General features: G+C 33.6%; 1 protein-coding gene across 1 annotated transcript in view; it reads left to right on the forward strand.

Moving 5' to 3' along the window:
* CABCOCO1 (ciliary associated calcium binding coiled-coil 1) overlaps positions 1–18,016 on the forward strand; it is a 127,156-nt gene that overhangs the window by 26,414 nt on the left and 82,726 nt on the right. Inside the window, exons 4-5 of the mRNA XM_090279299.1 lie at positions 11,851–11,995; positions 16,502–16,574. Of these exons, the coding sequence (XP_090135425.1) occupies positions 11,851–11,995; positions 16,502–16,574 (218 nt within the window). The remainder of the gene's footprint in view (positions 1–11,850; positions 11,996–16,501; positions 16,575–18,016) is intronic.

Below are 18,016 nucleotides of genomic sequence, written 5' to 3' on the forward strand. Positions count from 1 at the left end.
TCTCAGAGCAAAACAAGCAGCCCAGAGAACAAGGTCATAGAGCTGGGAAATGACGGAACTAGAATTTGGATCTCAGGCTATAAAAAAACTCAAAACGCCATTAGCACAATAAATGTAAAGATGTTTGTGTCTCAACTGAAAGATATACTTGTCTTGGAAGGCATCTTCTTTCTTTCTTCTTCTTTCCCTCACTCCTCCCCTTCTGACATCCCTCCTTTTCTCTCTTTCTCCCTCCATCTCCCCCTCTTTTTTGTTCCTTACCTTATTTCTTTTCTCTCTTTTTTAAAATTTTAGTCATTTGCCCTTTTTTTAGGTTTGTTTCTATTTTTTGTTGTTTTTAACTGGGCCGTCATCCTAGCAAAATGTGTGGATGCCTTGTAGTCACACAAAGCCTGTTCTGTTCTTTGCATCAATTTCTAACTACACTGCTGCAGATGACGCTTTTAGTGAGTCAGCAAGACCACAGAGAAGCCACTCGTGCCCTTTGCACTCTTTCTGCCCCCAGTCATCTTTACAAGCAAAGAATCGGGAGTTCTCATATGTGGGGAGAAGAAATTATTATTTTGCTTCTCTGCAAGTGTGAGAAGTTCATCTTTGCTTTTACTTAAGTATGTATTGCCATGTTAAAGAAAAAAAGATACCTATAGAAGATAAAATAATTATACACAATAATGGAAACAAATTGATAATAACTGATTTCATATTATTCTGTACATGGGAAACATGATATAAAACAAAAACAATTCAGCCTTTTCCATTACTAGCATTCAAGAAACACATTTTATAATTAAGAAGCGGAATAAATAATATAATATTGTTTCAATTTCAATTGTTAAACTACAACCTTCCAAAAAGGAATTTTTAGTAAATCATCAAAAAGACAGACTTTGGCTGTTTTTTTCCATGACACAAATATTTATAGAATATTTGAGAACTACATGTTTCTCTAAACATGTTCTTTCCACAGCGTTGCCAAAATTATTCAGTAAACAAAGAACATGTAAATCTGAACTTGCATGGAAAATAATAAATAGAAGCCAACAGTAAGATGAAATGGATATTGAGATTATATGCCAAAGACTTCAAAACAGCTATTATAAAAGTACTTAAATGAACAATAGTGCACATTCTTGAAACAAATATTAAAATGTAAAGAATCAAAAGTAATGGAAGATATAAATAAAAACAAATGTATATTTTAAAACCAAAGAATATAATAACCATAATTAATATCTCACTGGATGAAGTCAATAGAAAAATGGAGAGAAGACAAAGGGGGAGAAATAAGTGAATTTGAAGATAGAGTGTCAGAAATTGTCCAGTCTGCACAATACAGAGAAAACATGAACAAAACCTCAGGAGCCTATGGGACAACTAAAGTTCTAATACACCTATCATCACAGTCCCAGAAGGATAGAAGGAAGAGTACAGTGCTGAAAAAACATTTGAAGAAATATTAGTTGAAAACTTCCCAAATTTTGGCAAAAGACATGAACCCATACATTCAAGAATCTGATTGGACCACAAACTAGCTAAACAAAAAGAAAAGCATAAGCAACTAACTGGGTCTAATTGATATTTACAGAAAAATTCCTCCAAAACTATAAATATTTAGAAGAAAGCACTAGGAGAAAAATCTTCACAACCAGCGGTTATATAAGAAGTTCTTAGAAATGATCGCCAAAACATGAACCATAAAATTAAAAAAAAATTATAAATTGGATTGCATCAAATTATAAAATGTTTGTTTTATGAATATCACTCTTAAGAAAATGAAAAGACAAGCTATAGGCAGGAATGCGATATAACTGTCTGTATCCTGATGGTGGTGGTGGTGGTTACCTGATCTAGAAAAGTGTTTAAGTTCACAAAACTGTACAGCAAAAGGAAAAGTCAATTTCTCTGTATAATAATTTTTAAAATATGTGTGTATAAAAACAAATATAAAAGATTAATGAAAGCAAATATATACATCCTCTAACAAGAGAAAGAAACTACCTAGGAATAAACTTAAAAAATACATGTGCAGGTCCTATAGGAAGAAAACTTCTGAAAACAGAATAAACATATTATTTATTAGAATGTTACAATTAATAAACATGATTTTGGGGGGGAATTAAGAAGGTCAAAAAAGAAGTTCATAACATTTAGAAAAAACACAGCATTCTTTGACTCAACAGCATAAAGATGTGAAATCTCAAGTTAATTTAAAATATTAAGATTCCAATAAAAATACCAACAGTTTTTTTGTTGATATTTTGCCTAGGGGTGGGTTACTAGGAAAGTAGATTCTCACAAAAATATAGAAAATAAAAAAAATACAATATAGCCAGAAAAACTGTCTTTAAAAATGTAGGAAGCTATAGCATATATTAGAAGTATTAGTATGTAGTAGTGTTTATAAAATCTCAAATATTTAAACACAGTAGTGAATGCCTGAACAGACAGACCAAAGGTTTAGAAACAAACCCAAGCAAGCATTGGAATTCAATATTTGATAAAATGGCATCTCACATCTGTGGTTAAAAAAAAAAAAAAAGTACTGTTCAGTAAATAATATTGGGACAACTAGATATCCATCTAGAAAAAAATAAAATATAATTGGATCCAAACTTCTCTCTGTTCATAAACGAGAATACATTCCAATTTGATCAAAGACTTAAATGTAAAATAAGTGCAACTATAAAAATGTTAGTGGAAAACATGGTTTAATTTCTTCAGAGCCTTAGATGAGAAAGACATTTATAACTATGCCTCCAAGCCATAAAGCCATAAAGACAAAGGTAGTTAAATTTGATATATAAAAGTCAAAAGTCTGCAAAGAAAAAATACAAGAAATTTCTTAAAAGAAAAATCAAGAAAACAAACTAAGAAAATTATTGCATCTTGCACACCATCAAACAGTTAAGTTCTGAATTATAAAGAGCATGCAGAAGCAGGAAGAAAAAGTCCAATAATGTAATAGAAGAGGATGCCAAGGATGTGACTAAATAAATGCAAATGATTCTTAAACAAATGAAGAGTTCAGCCATAAAGTTAATAAGAAAAATGCTAATTAAAACTACACAGAAATGTCATTTCTCATATCAGATTGACAAAACTATAAAATTTTGGTATCATTCTCAGTTGTCAGATCTGGAAGAAAACAGATACGCTCCTATACTGTTAATAAAGTATACATTAAAACTGCTCTATAGAGTGTAGGTTAGAAGTTATCTATCAAATTTACAATGTATTGTCCCTTTGACCCAGCAATTCCACTTTAGGGATTATATCCTACATATCCATTTGCATGCATGTAATCTGATATATATGTAAAGTCATTAATTACAGTAATGTTTGTAAAAGCAAACGATTAGAAATTTCAACTGGAAACATCAGTGTGACCTTACGTTTAACTTAATATAGACACAAGTGTATATTTATATATTTAAGTGCACATATGCCTACACACATATATATATTTTTCTTTGTCTGAAAATCAATTTAATTTTTTTATTTTTTTATTTTTCAATTACAGTTGTCCCATTTTCCCCCTTTGCTCTCCCGCACCCAGCCCACCCCTTCTCCCACAATCATATCTCTCTTAGCTGTCCATTTCCATGAGTCATTTATACACATTCCTTAACTAAACCCTTCCCTTACTTATCCCCTTTCTCTCCCTCCCCCCTCCCCCCTATTGACTGCTATTCTGCTCCTTGTCCTATTTAGTTCATTTGTTTATGTTGTTCTTTAGTTGCCTGTATTAGGTGATATCATATGGTATTTTGCTTTCTTTGCCTGGCTTATTTCACTAAGTATAATTCTCTCTAGTTCCATCCATGTTATTGCAAACGGCAGGAGTTCCTTCTTTCTTTCTGCTGCATAGTATTCCATTGTGTAAATGTACCACAGTTTTTTGATCCAGTCATCTACAGATGGGCATTTAGGCTGTTTCCAGCACTTAGCTATTGTAAACAGTGCTGCTATGAACATAGGAGTGCATAAGTTCTTTTGAATTAGTGTTTTAGGATTTTTCGGGTATAGTCCTAACAGTGGAATCGCTGGTTCAAAAGGCAGTTCCATTTTTAGTTTTTTGAGGTAATTCCATACTGTTTTCCATAGTGGCTACACCAGTCTGCATTCCCACCAACAGTGCAGTAGGGTTCCTATTTCTCCACATCCTCACCAGCACAAGTTGTTTGTTGATTTGTTGATGATGGCCATTCTGACTGGTGTAAAATGGTATCTCATTGTGGTTTTTATTTGCATCTCCCTGATGGCTAATGATGTTGAGCATTTTTTCATGTGTCTATGGACTTTCTGTATGTCCTCTTTGGAGAAGTGTTTGTTCGGGTCCTTTGCCCATTTTTTAATTGGGTTGTTTGTTTTCTTGATGTTGAGTCATATAAGTTCTATATATATTGGGGAGATCAGTCCCCTGTCTGTGATGTCATTGGCAAATATGTTTTCCCATATGGTTGGTTTCCTTTTCATCTTGCTGATGTTTTCTTTTGCTGAGCAGAAACTCTTTAGTCTGCTGTAGTCCCATTTGTTTATTTTTTCCTTTATTTCTCTTGCCTTGGGAGATGTATCCATGAAGATATTGTTACGTGAGATATCTGAAATTTTCCTGCCTATGTTTTCCTCTAGGACTTTTATGGTGTCATGGCTTACATTTACGTCTTTGATCCATCTTGAGTTTATTCTTGTGTGTTGTGTAAGTTGGTGGTCTAGTTTCATTTTTTTGCAAGTCCCTGTTCAGTTCTCCCAGCACCACTTGTTAAAGAGGCTCTTCTCACTCCATTTTATGTTCCTTCCTCCTCTATCAAATATTAGTTGACCATAGAGGCCTGGGTTTATTTCTGGACTCTCTATTCTGTTCCATTGATCTATATGTCTGTTCTTATGCCAGTGCCAGACTGTTTTGATCATAGTGGCTTTGTCGTATTGTTTGATATCTGGTGTTGTGATTCCTCCTTCTGTGTTCTACTGTCTCAAGATTGCTTCTGCTATTCGGGGTCTTTTTTGGTTCCATATGAATTTTTGGAGTATTTGTTCTAGGTCTGTGAAATATGTCATTGGTATTTTAATAAGGATTGCATTGAATCTGTAAATTGCTTTGGGTAGTATGGCCATTTTGATGATGTTCATTCTTCCCATCCAAGAACATGGTATTCGCTTCCATTTATTTGTATCTTCCTTAATTACTTTCTTCAATGTTACATAATTTTCAGAGTACAGGTCTTTTATCTCTTTGGTTAAGTTTACTCCTAGATACTTTATTTTTCTTGTTGCTATAGAAAATGGTATTTTCTTTTTTTGTCTCTGTTTCTGATATTTTATTGTTGGTGTACAGAAATGCCTTAGATTTCTGCATATTTATTTTGTACCCTGCTATTTTGCCAAAATCACTTATTATATCGAGTAGCCTTTTAGTGGAGTTTATAGGGTTTTCTAGGTATACTATCATGTCATCTGCATATAATGATAGTTTTACTTCTTCTTTCCCAATTTGGATGCCTTTTATTTATTTATTTTTTCTTGTCTGATTGCTGTGGCTAGGACTTCCAACACTATGTTAAATAGGAGTGGAGAGAGTGGACAGCCTTTTCTAGTTCCTGATTTTAGGGGGAATACTTTCAGTTTTTGTCCATTGAGTATGATGTTGGCTTCAGGCTTCTCATATATAGCCTTAATTATGTTAAGGTATGCTCCCTCTATTCCCATTTTGCTGAGTGTTTTCATCATAAATGGGTGTTGTACTTTACCAAATGCTTTTTCTGTATCTATTGATATGATCATGTGATTTTTGTTTTTCATTTTGTTTAGGTGATGTATTATATTTATTGATCTGCGAATATTAAACCATCCTTGCATCCCTGGGATGAATCCCACTTGATCATGGTGTATGATCTTTTTGATGGATCCTGTTTGCCAATATTTTATTGAGGATTTTAGCATCTATGTTCATCAGTGATTTTGGCCTGTAATTTTCTTTCTTTCTTGTGTCTTGACCTGGTTTGGGGATTAGGGTAATACTGGCTTCATAGAAAGAGTTTGGGATTTTTCCCTCTTCTTGGATTTTTTGGAATAGTTTGAGGAGGGTAGGAGTTAGTTCTTCCCTAAAGGTTTTGTAAAATTCGCCTATGAAGCCATCCGGTCCAGGGCTTTTGTGTGCAGGGAGATTTTTTATTACTGTTTCAATTTCCTTCTTTGTTATTGGTCTGTTGAGACTTTCTACTTCTTTTTTATTCAGTTTTGGAAGGTTATATGTTTCTAGAAATTTGTCCATTTCTTCTAGGTTGTCAAATTTCTTGCCATACAGTTGTTTGTAGTAATTTCTTAATATTGTTTGTATTTCTGTGGTATCAGTCGTGATTTTTCCTCTTTCATTTCTGATTTTGTTTATTTGGGTCTTTTCTCTTTTTTCTTGATGAGCCTGGCTAGAGGCTTGTCGATTTTGTTTATTTTTTCGAAGAACCAGCTCCTAGTTTCGTTGATCTTTTGGATTGTTTGTTTAGTCTCTATGTCATTTAATTCTGCTCTGATCTTGATGATTTCCTTCCTTCTTCTTTCCCTAGGCTTTGTTTGTTGTTGTTGTTCTAGTTCTTTTGGCTTTAGGGTTAGATTTTTTATTTGAGATTCTTCTGTCCTTTTCAGATATGCCTGTATTGCTATGAACTTCCCTCTTAGGACTGCTTTTGCTGTGTCCCATAGGTTTTGGGCTGTTGTGTGTTCATTATCATTAGTTTCTAGAAATTTCTTGATTTCTTCTTTGATGTCATTACACACAGATATTTCTTAGTTCTGTCCAAAGAGAGGGCCTACAAGCAATGACATCTCAGTAGCAATGAGCATACCCAGGACCCAGGTCTAGGTTTATAATTTCATTTTTTAATAAAAGGAACCAGGGCTCCTCAGAAAAATGGTTGTAGACATTGAGTAGGGATCATAAAAGATGAACCTGCGGCAACTTTAGTGGCCAAAAATAAGGACTCAAGAATGAAAATGGAAAGCTCCCAATATCCCAGGTTGGAACAATTTGAACAAAATTCAATACAGTATTGAATTATAATCTAAAGTATAAAATTACTATCCATGGATCCACACTGACATCAATTAATGATTAAGTAAATAATGACCTGGAGTACAATAGATAATCTCCCACACAGAATTCTCAATAATTCATTTAGATAGTTCACCCTCAAGAAGTTGAAGCATAACTCTCCACTCTTTAAGTGTGGGCTGCACAGTGACTTCCTTCTAAAGAGGACAGTATGGAAACGGAGAGGACAGTATGGAAACGGGGAGGACAGACACTTTACAATAGAGAAGCTGGCAAATTCTCCCTCAGCCAGGTGTTTAAGGCCAACATCATTACTGAGGAGCCATGCTTAATAGTATACACCCTTACATAATGTGATGAGAATGGCACTGTGGTCTTCCTCCCTCAAACCATGAACCCCTATCTAATCATGACAAAAATAACAGACAAATCCAAATTGAAAGACATACTACAGAATACCGTACCAGTGCTTCTTGAAACTGTCAAGGCCATCAAAAACAAGGAAGGTATGAGAAACCGTACAATCCAAGAAGATGTGACAACTAAATGTAATGGGGTATCATGGATGGATCCTGGTAGATAAGAAAGCCTTTAATAAAAACTAAGAAATCTCTCAGAAGCATTTGTTCATTAGTTGTGCCAAATGTACCGTAACAATATTAACAACAGGGAAAACTGGGGTGTATGGAAACTGCGATATTATTGAAACATTTTTGTAAATCTAAGACTATTCTTAAATAAAAGTTAACTAATAGGGACTAGTCTCCCTAAAATTAAATATAATGCAGCTGTAGAAAGGAAAGAATAAGGAAGCTTTTAAGTATTGTTTGGGAAACTGTATATTGTTATTGAGTAAAGCAAGGTGCAGAATTGTGTGCTTTTGTTTATAAAAAAGACAAAATGAGAACATATATGCTTTTGTTTATTGTATGTACAAAGAAATGCTAGGAGAATGCAGAAAAAAAAACTATCAAAATTTTCTATAGGGAACGGTGTGGGAACTGGGCATTTTGGACAACAGGAATTGAAGGAAGTCTTTCCATAGTGTATTTTCCTCTGTGTTTTTTTGAACAACGTGAAGAGATCACCTATGCAAAGCTTAAACTGTGAAAGGAATGTATGACATAAACAGTCCTAACCACTGCAACCTCTGAGCTGATTACTCACAAACTAGAAACAGAATTAAGGGAAGTATAAAATTTTCATGAACCTCAATTCCAAATCTGACAAGGTATTTCCATTTTAAACTTTTTCCATAATTTATAACTGACCCAAGAACATTTCTTTTATGTGAAACTTTATATTGTTGATATCAATTCAAAAATGAATTTTTAAACCTGAGTAGGGTCCATCCAACTACTCATAAACTATGGGAGAATAAAAGTACATATGTGAAATCTAACCAGAAAAAAAGCAAGGGATCTAGTTTTCCCTTATGGCAAGGGAAAAAAAAAAAAAAAAAAAAAAAAAACCAGCAAGGTTACAGTAATCATCAGGGACAAATGTAATCTTAGCCAAGGTAAGAGGTAACGTGTGTTTATACTTAGACTAAGAGGTGGTCGAGTCCTGAGCCCCAGTGAGCATTTCCACCCAGCAACATCCTAATAGAAAAGGCACTGAGAGCCCAGTCTGGGCTGTTAGCTGTAGTGTGGTTGATCATTATTAATAAAATTCTAGTGTGGGAACTGCATTTTATACTGACTCAGTTTCTGATCTTTTTCTTGCCTCAAACTTGTGCTGTGTTATCTACAAGGCATTCTGCAGACAGGCCACCTGGAATCAAATTGGATCAGCTGAAAGATTATAAAATATATAGGATTTGTACAGTTGTCCTAACAATATATATTTCGGGGTCTAGTTTTTCCAGGGCCTGACCAAAGACAAGCTGTAAAGTATTAGAGAGACAATATTTGGCCTCTCTCCAGGCCCATGGCCCCAGATTGATTCCCTTGTGTATAACATGAACATTAGTAAATGACCATAGACTACTTTTTAGTTCCATAAAGTTGACTCATTTTCCCCCAAATAGTAATGACAATAATAATAGTAATAGCTAAAATTTGTGTGATTAACTTGTGCCTATCACAGTGTCATTTGCCTTGTGTCATTTAATTCACACACAATTTTATAAAGTAGTTCTATTATTCTTTCCATTAAAAAAATAGGAAACATAAATGAGATCCAGAAAGTTTAAATAACTCCTTAAGGTCACAAGGGTCAACCCCAGTGAGTGAGAGCCCATTCTTCTGATTACTTTATCAAATGTGCCTGGCTTTGGGCTGAATTCTAGAAAGCACTATATACATGTAATATACTAGTGTATGTATCTTTTCAATTTACCAAGAGTTTCACATGAATTTCTTATCTGACCTTCAGAACAGCACTATAATTTTGAATATTGGTATTATTTTTGTTTACACATAAGGAAAATGGACTCAGATCACCTAGCTAGTAAGTGGCAGTTATGAGGTACCTTCTTAAATCTCGCAACTAAATCTAAGTCCAGTGTGCTCTTTCATTACCATAAATTTTCAAAGACATTTTATTTCTAACAGCCCTTACTATTTAAATGGTGTAAAATATTTCATATTTCAATCACATCACTAAATGTGATTTTTAAAAGAGCAAACATTTCAGTTAGATAGGTGAAATGATAACTTTCTTCATTTTTAAAACTATTATCTATAAAAAGACATTAGGAATTGAAAAACAGTTTTAAGGATCAGTTATATTTCAACATAAAGAAATAGTCACATAAATATATTTTTATGCTTGATGAGTATAATTCGTCGTCGTCGGCAGCCGTCCGTCTCGAGAGACGATGGTGTAGCTTCTTAAGAGTCTATCTGCACCGCCAAGAATGGTTGTGCAGTCCGACTCGGGAGTGACACGGTATCTGTCTCCTCCCGTGTTGAATTGACATCTTGCGATGACGCTGGAGTGTCCTCTCCAGTGAAGCTGAAGCTACAGAGCCTGGGCAGGGTGATATGGAGGGTCTGCTGTTGCCCATGCAGCAGACCCATGAGTATAATTACATATAGAATTATAAACAATTATCTAAGAATTTTTTGCATCTCTAATTGATACCATTTTATTAATAAAATAATTCACATTTTTAATCCATACATTTTTTAATTGCTTTTAGTCAATAGATTTTTTTATTTCTGAAGTTACTCCCACTATTTTCTAAAGAAGTTTGCTATGGAATAAGGAATATACAATAATAATTGAACTCCACTTAGGATGGTATCAGAAAGCCTAGTTATCGAGCAATAATTTGTGTATCTGACATTCATAAAAGATGATCTGGAGGGAGCCTGTGATACATGGACCAATTTTCATTTATTAAACCAGGTTTTAATAGTTATATATATATATATATATTTTTGCTGCTTTCTAATTTCTGTAAGTAGAAAAGAATCTAGATTAAATAAATTATAAGTTAGTATTTATAGTATTTTCCTAAAATACTAAATTACTGTCATTTGTTAGTAACTTGGAGGCATGGAACCAGAAATAAAAAGTAGCTGTGAAACCCAGAAATGGCAGGGTTCAGCAATCTGCCTATGTCTTCATAACTTCTCTGCATTCTCCTTTCCTACCTCCCTGAAAGTTTTACTCCATTAGCAGGAAGTAGAAAGGGTATCGATGGTTTCCTAAGAGAGAGAGAGAGGTGTGGGTAGGAATGGGAGGGTGGGTTCACACTGAGCAGCACAGTACTCTTGAGAGCCCACTCACCTCCCCAAAGCAGCTGATCCAACCTCACTTTTGCTAGAGCTTTGCAACTCTCCACCTTAAGCCTCTTCAGTTTCCTTCCATACAACCAACCATCACTTGTCAGGAAAGGACATTCTGGACAGCCCAGTTACCTGGATTCACCTTGGGATGTGGGGAGTGGGTATGTTTGGATTGTTCATAATATTTTCCTGCCACAAGTAACATTGAACATAATGTAACCAAACATGAAAAGAAGATAGAAGTTAATATCTGTATTATAGATACTATAAAAGTTGTCTAAGGCTTTTGACATTTACTTCTTTTTCACCTGAACAAGTGCCATAAAAGATAGTGTTGCTCTGTTATTTGTTTGTTTCTAGCTGCAAGATAGTAGACCACAGTCACTGACTTGTTTATTTTTGGTAATGGTGGCACAGTGGCGACCGTGCCACTCTTATGCACTGTCATCTGGCTCTCACCACCACACCACACGTAATTTGAGAACAGCTTACATAAATTGTAAGTCTATAGCTTGGAAAAGAAAAATAATCTTGATGTTTTACATAAAAATCCATATTTCTGGCATCCACTGAAAACCTTCAAGCCCAAATTTCCACATGGTAACAATCAGCTAAAGCCAAGTGTCGGTTGACTGTTCATTTACCTGTTCGGCTCTGAGTTCAGCTTTGCTGTCTACAGTGACTGAATCTACCATGTGGCCTTCCTCACCAGCTAGCCCAACCAACTTCTGCCTCACTTCCATGTGTGCTGTTATTTGAATATCATAAAAATATTTCTTTTCCATTTCAAAGTCATCTTTAAATAGATTTCAAATTTCGGTGTCTTAAAATGAAAACATAAACTTCAGAAAATTGTGTACTGTTATAGAAATTTACAGTTGTTGGGGCGTCAGTTATTCTACTCAAAATATAATTATTAATTTATCGTAAAGAAACAATAGTCTTAAAATTTGTCCTCATAAATACTGAAAAAGTACGTTTTTCACCTTAAGGACCTCTTGGATTATTTTTTTTCCAAAACATCTATCAAAATAATGCCTACGCCTTCTCTGGATTTTATTTCAGCACTGCATATGTCCTTAGCAGACAGCTTAAAATGGCTTGGAGAAGTTATGGCTGAAATAGGACCATCCCATTTACTGAAAAATGAGAAATGGAATATCTTTGACATAAAACAAGCCAATGCTATCATTGATTACTTACAAATCAGGTATGGATTTCTGTTCAGTAGCATTTATATGTTATTTCTTGTCTTCCAGAAAAATATCTTCTAAATAGAAACTAATTCAATTTTTACTCAAGTTTGACATTTACAGAATTTATGCAGTAAGTAACCCAACCAATAATTAGATAATATTCTAATCTTCCATTAACAAATAAAAGTCAGGACATTGAATGATTTAGCTAGCCTCACACTCTGATAAAAAAAAAAAAAAAAAGGTTTGTGTTTGATAAGTATGATTTTATTTAGAATTATAATAAATTAAGCATTTCTTTTTTCTTTAAATCTCTAATACCATTTTAAAAATAAAATGATTCAGATTTTTCCAACTTGATTACAAGAGAATTTATATTTTAGGTAGTTGACCTTGACATCAAAATTTTACAATTTAAAGAGCAACATTCATTTCCACTTAAACATTTATTTTAGATGCTTTGTACCAGAAATTAAGAAGATTTATGTATATACTTCCTCAAATTTATTATGCATCCGGAAATATTTTGTACTTTTGACCAATTAAACTCAGTAAGCTTTTCTTTCTGCTTAGAAAATGATGGTATATGGAGGGAAAGTATTTTTATTACAGTAATTCTTTATTGGTGAACTAAGAAATCTGTCTTTTTATTTAATCTGTCATAAGGTCTGCATTAGAGTCATGCATCTCTCCCAGGGGACATTTTTAGAGTTTGCAAATGTTTAAACAAGAGTTGGTAAAAATCTGTCTTTTGTCTAGCTAAAAGCTTCCACAGAATACTTTTGTTCCTCTAATACTGTATACTACAGTGTTTTCCAACTTTAAATTTTAAAGTTCCAAAATAAAGGGTGCTTCATGATGTCCTAGACATGCTCATGGTTTGCTTGGCAAGGATCCTGGTTGTAGTCTGGAAGCTTTTTAAATATTAATGTGTTTAATATGATAAGGTTTATATACTGGTTTCTGGCATGAATTAATAATGGTACATGATATGTCTTTATATAACAGCATTTGCTATATATGACTTCTTAACATAAAAACATACCTCTAATGTGTGTCTCCCATTAAAAGCCTCAGTAGTCTTCATGTCAATTAGAATAAAGCAAGGTCCTTTCTTAGTGGGAGAGGAGGGAATGAAAATCCAGAATTGAAGGATAATCTGGTCCCCAAGGGTCTTTCTGCTTCTCAGGGCTTGGGCATCACTGGGCAAGGGGAATCCTCTGCACATTTGTATAGATAGCACCCTTCTTTCCCTTTCTCTCTGTTTGAACCTACTAAATCTCTTTTGCAGAGCATATTTTTACAGCTAAACCCTAACTCCAGGAGATTTACAATGGAACTGATTGTTAACCATAGCAACAAAACCAATGCAGATGCCATAATGACACCTTCTTGATGGTTAAAGGTGGTGGCTCTTTTCTCCTTCATCTCATCTCTCTCATCAGTGTACTTAACATTTTATTTCAGAAATGGTTAAGGGGAGATGTCAGTGTTAGTCACTGTTAGAGCCTAACCAGGGTAACCATGTACCAAAAATCCCTAGTATTCTAAAAGAAAGGTAATATTTGAGGTATTAGTCATATAAAATAAATCAGAACTATTTTGGTGCTGTTAAATATTTATACTGTGATTTCAAAGAAATTATATATCTTAAATGTACCTGTTACAAAAAATAAAATATCAGTTAGTAGGATATCTGGAATTGATACTTAAATTGTATAAAGAGAAATGTGCTTTTCTATAACACCTGTTCAGAATGCCTCATAGATCCACAAATGTAAATTTAATGGCAATTAAATCACATAATACTTTTTATTTTAATGACTACAAAGAAATTTTATAAATATGAAGCTAAGTCAATTACTGAAAGTATAAGCATGCTTCAATTAACCTGATATTAAATTTACTCAACCAGTAAAAGCACTCATCAATTTAGGGAGAGTAGTTTTTAGAACATGACCCCATAGCACATGAAAGTTAACTGGCAATAAAATTGAAATCTCATTTGATCCTGTTAATAGAGTCTAACTCAGCTATTTTCAACCAGTGTGTCACAAAAAATTTTTAAATATGCAATACCTGACTATTTAGTCAGGAGCACTGACTGCTTTTCCCCTAGATTGTCAAATATAAAAATGACAACAGTCAACACAGTAGTCACCCAATATAAATGGATCAAAATTATACCTATTTTTTGTTGGATCAGCAAAAAATAAAATTTTTGGTGTGCCACAGAATTTTAGTAATTAGTTTATGTGTGCCATGAAATGAAAAAGGTTGAAAATCACTGGTCTAAATTGTATATTCTGTTATGTGTCTGTGACTTGAAAAAAAAAAAAAAAAAAACCAAAATTCTTCCCCAACATTACTATAAGTACTGATGAATTTTCTTGTGCAATATATACAGTTTTAAATGTTGTATAATGTACAAATACAAATGTAACTACTACTGTAGCTCTTTATTATGAGACATCATTTAAATATATGTCTTTATCTGGTCCAAGTACACTCTTGCCATTGTGTATTCTACCAGCTCCCTGAGAACTAGGTGAAGGTAATGTGCAGAGGCATGTGCTCAGTACAAGAAAATCAGCACCACACCTTTGTGCACAACAAGGTATCACTCTTTCTGACATGGAACCAGAGATCCTGGCCCATTTTCATTCTGCGTATTTTCCGTTTGATTTATGTCTAAGACAACATGTTTAACAAAAATATTCTACAGGCTTGGGTCAGCCAGAAGTCAATAAAAGAGGGAGGAAATGTAATCTCATAACAGAAGTATCACTCGGCTCCCATTAAAGGCCATCTAACATTCCTTAGTAAAGTTTAAGAACCCCAACCAAGGTGCCACCAGTGTAGGGCAATGGAGACCAATGGAGACAACTTGACCTGCCCCTGAGTGAGGTTCCTCTTTCCCCTCCTCTGTCTCACTCTAGTCCTGGCCTTGCGCCAGTCTTGAATCTTTGACTGTGGCATCTGAGCCATGAACTTCCCTTTTGCCATGGGAAAATCCAATTACTCTAGGAAATGAGGAGAATTAGTGAAAGATTGTGAAATTTCAGGAAGATGTATGAATTAACTTCAAGGTGGAGAAAGAAAAATTTTACACTGAGAGAAAGCCAAACTATTGACAAATATTTTATAGTTTTATAGTTTTTATTTTTTCTACTCAAAATCAGTTATTGTCAGTGTAATCTTTTTAATCTTAAAACTTTCCCTAGGTAAGAGATGTAAGGGAGGGAGAATTTGAATTTGAATTTATTTTGCTTCATGGAATCATCAAATTTCACTAATCATGACGTATTTTCTAGCCAACAAATCAAAGAAATGTCAAAAGCTAAGTAATTTTCTGAATGTTGATGATTAATTTGAATGTATTAGGTCCCCCCTCAATACAAGTGAGGCTGCACACCCATCACTTTTTAATGGAATGTGTTACTAGTGAGATCAACTGCAAATATAATTCAAAGAGACTCAGCTGCCTGAGGATTTTATCATTGATTTCAAATGAATTGAAACTTTGATCCATTACAGCATTCAGATGAAGCCATTATTATACATGCTCTGTAGCTACATTTTGCAAATGTTAATTTCTCAGTTATATTAAAATCAATTTTCTTAAATAGCAAAAGCCACCAGAGTGAAAGAGAAACCACTAAGACAATTTTTTTGTTCTTAGGCATTTTGCTGTATTATGAGTCTATTAATTTTCCCAACCAGCGGGAAGAGAATTAGAAATATTCAAATAGTATCACAAACAGGATATTAGAAGTCAGCCCTTCAGTAAAATTTTAACTTTTAATAATATATTGCTGAGGTCTTTAAACTTGCTAGAAATATGTGTTTAAGAAACTCATATAGTTTTTGGCTCTTTATAATTTTTATACACTTACCACTTGGTCTTTAGGGTAGGAATTGAAGAAATTATCTTTCCTAAATTAATTCTTCTCTTTGAGATGTGATCAAATATTCTACAAGAAAATGAGACATCTTCTAAATAGATTTCAGTTTACGTTGTATCATTTTTCAGAAGTTATTGGAGATTAATTTAATCTTGAAACAGTTTTAGAATGTGAGAAGTAATTGATATGGAAGTAGTTTATACAATTTAGTGCCATTCGTGCACAAGAAACTGACTCCAGTTTGGAGCAAAATATGAAAAATAATGTGAAGTTTCTGTGTTACTTAGATGTAAGCTAAAAAATGTCAACGTGCATTGTAATTACTCCCTTATCCAAAACCTACCTACTCATCATGATTAATTTATTCATATTATTTTAGGTACTGTGCTATATTGTCAATGTCTCAAAAAGTAAACCTTTAATTTCTTAGTATTTCTAAATAAAATAAACTTATGCCAAATGTATTTTGGAATAAAGGAGCTGGTTAACTCCATAGTAGTATTTAATGTCTTTAGCTTGGTCAATATGAACAACTTTCCTTTAATAAACTCTTACATATTTGCTTTTTTTCCTGAAATAAATTGATCACAGTTGCACATTTATTTTATATTTCAGCTTATTTCAACACTACAAGCTGTATGAATTTCTGTTCTACTCTACCAGGGAAGAAATTGTGATAGGAACTGAGGTAAGTAATTTATCTAGATGAGACTAATTAAGCTGAATCACTTAATGCATGCTGATCAGCATCTGGATCTTTAAGTGCTTAAAGCAAGTTCTTGTCAAGATTACTCAATTGTTAATATAACCAACTAGTGGTTTACAGAAAGAATAATTACATGATGTGAGCTTTGGATTAAGAAAATAAGCCATCTTTCGGTATTAAAGCATTGCTAATCACATATACTTTAGGTATTTATGGATTGATTATTTGACAAAGCTCAATTCAATAGGATATGTATGTCTTCATAGAAATAAAATCAGGAAAAGTGAGATAAATTAATTCAGTTAAATCTCTTCTAATTTCACATTTATTTTGGTCTACTCGTTTAAGTCCTAATTCAAAGCCCACTTCCTCAATGAAACAAACCTTCCTTAATTTTATCACATCTTAAAAGAAGGGTTTAGCCAACTCTTCAATCACATTCTATTATTTCACTCCAATTGATCTTTTTCTGATGAATATTGGCTACTTTTACCACACCAATAAGCACATTTATATGTATTGTGTTATATGGATTGATATAGTCAATACATCCTGACTGTAATTTTCTTGAAGGAAAGGATCTACCACAGCACACAGTATAATGCAGAACAGAGTAGTCCGTCAATTAACAGTACATAAGTGATTCAGTGTCAATGCATAGAGGAGCAGTTCTATGGTTAGTAGTCTACCTGGACACACTTTGGAACAGCCTTACAAGTAATCACATATCTGTAAGGACTAGAAATAAATTTTGTATAAGACAACACCTTGAGGAGGCTAAAAATGCCATTAGAAAGGTCTTCTGCTACATTGCTTTGAATTATAAGGGATAGGAGTAGCCATGTTTAGAAATAAACACTGAATAAGGGGATGTTATGTTATTTTTATAATTCTCCTGATATTAAGAACCAGATGGAATGGGCCAGCTATTCAGTCTTCCAGAAGATTGTTATTCTGGTGTTTACAAATTGCTTATTTCATAAACATTTCAGTCACAGTTACTCACCCTCCATTTGGGTATTTGTTTTAATGGTGCCCTTTGAAAAATGAACTAAAGGAAAACAAGGAACCCTTTTGCTTTTGAGATTCCTTAAAATTTCTTCTTTGCAACATCCTTGTAGCTTAAATTAAATGTCATTTGACCAAGTTTCACTGAAAACATTTCCATTTCAGAATTGCATCATATAGTGTGACAGCATAGCAACAATTATCAGTTTGGAATACAATCCTATCTCATCTATTCAGCAAAACTTTGGGAAAATGATAGTGGTTTCAACAGAAGCAGATATTTAGAGTTATCTAGAAAAAATGTCATAAAGAACTCCCTTTTCCCTTTGTTAATTGCACAATCATGCCTTTCTTTGTTGTAAGGATATATTTAGGTGACATTTATGCTTATGGAAAGATAAAATGGAAAAAGTAGA

Source organism: Furipterus horrens, unplaced genomic scaffold (genome assembly GCF_987537825.1).
Source record: "Furipterus horrens unplaced genomic scaffold, mFurHor1.1.pri manual_scaffold_5, whole genome shotgun sequence".
In the NCBI taxonomy this organism is placed as follows: Eukaryota; Metazoa; Chordata; class Mammalia; order Chiroptera; family Furipteridae; genus Furipterus; species Furipterus horrens.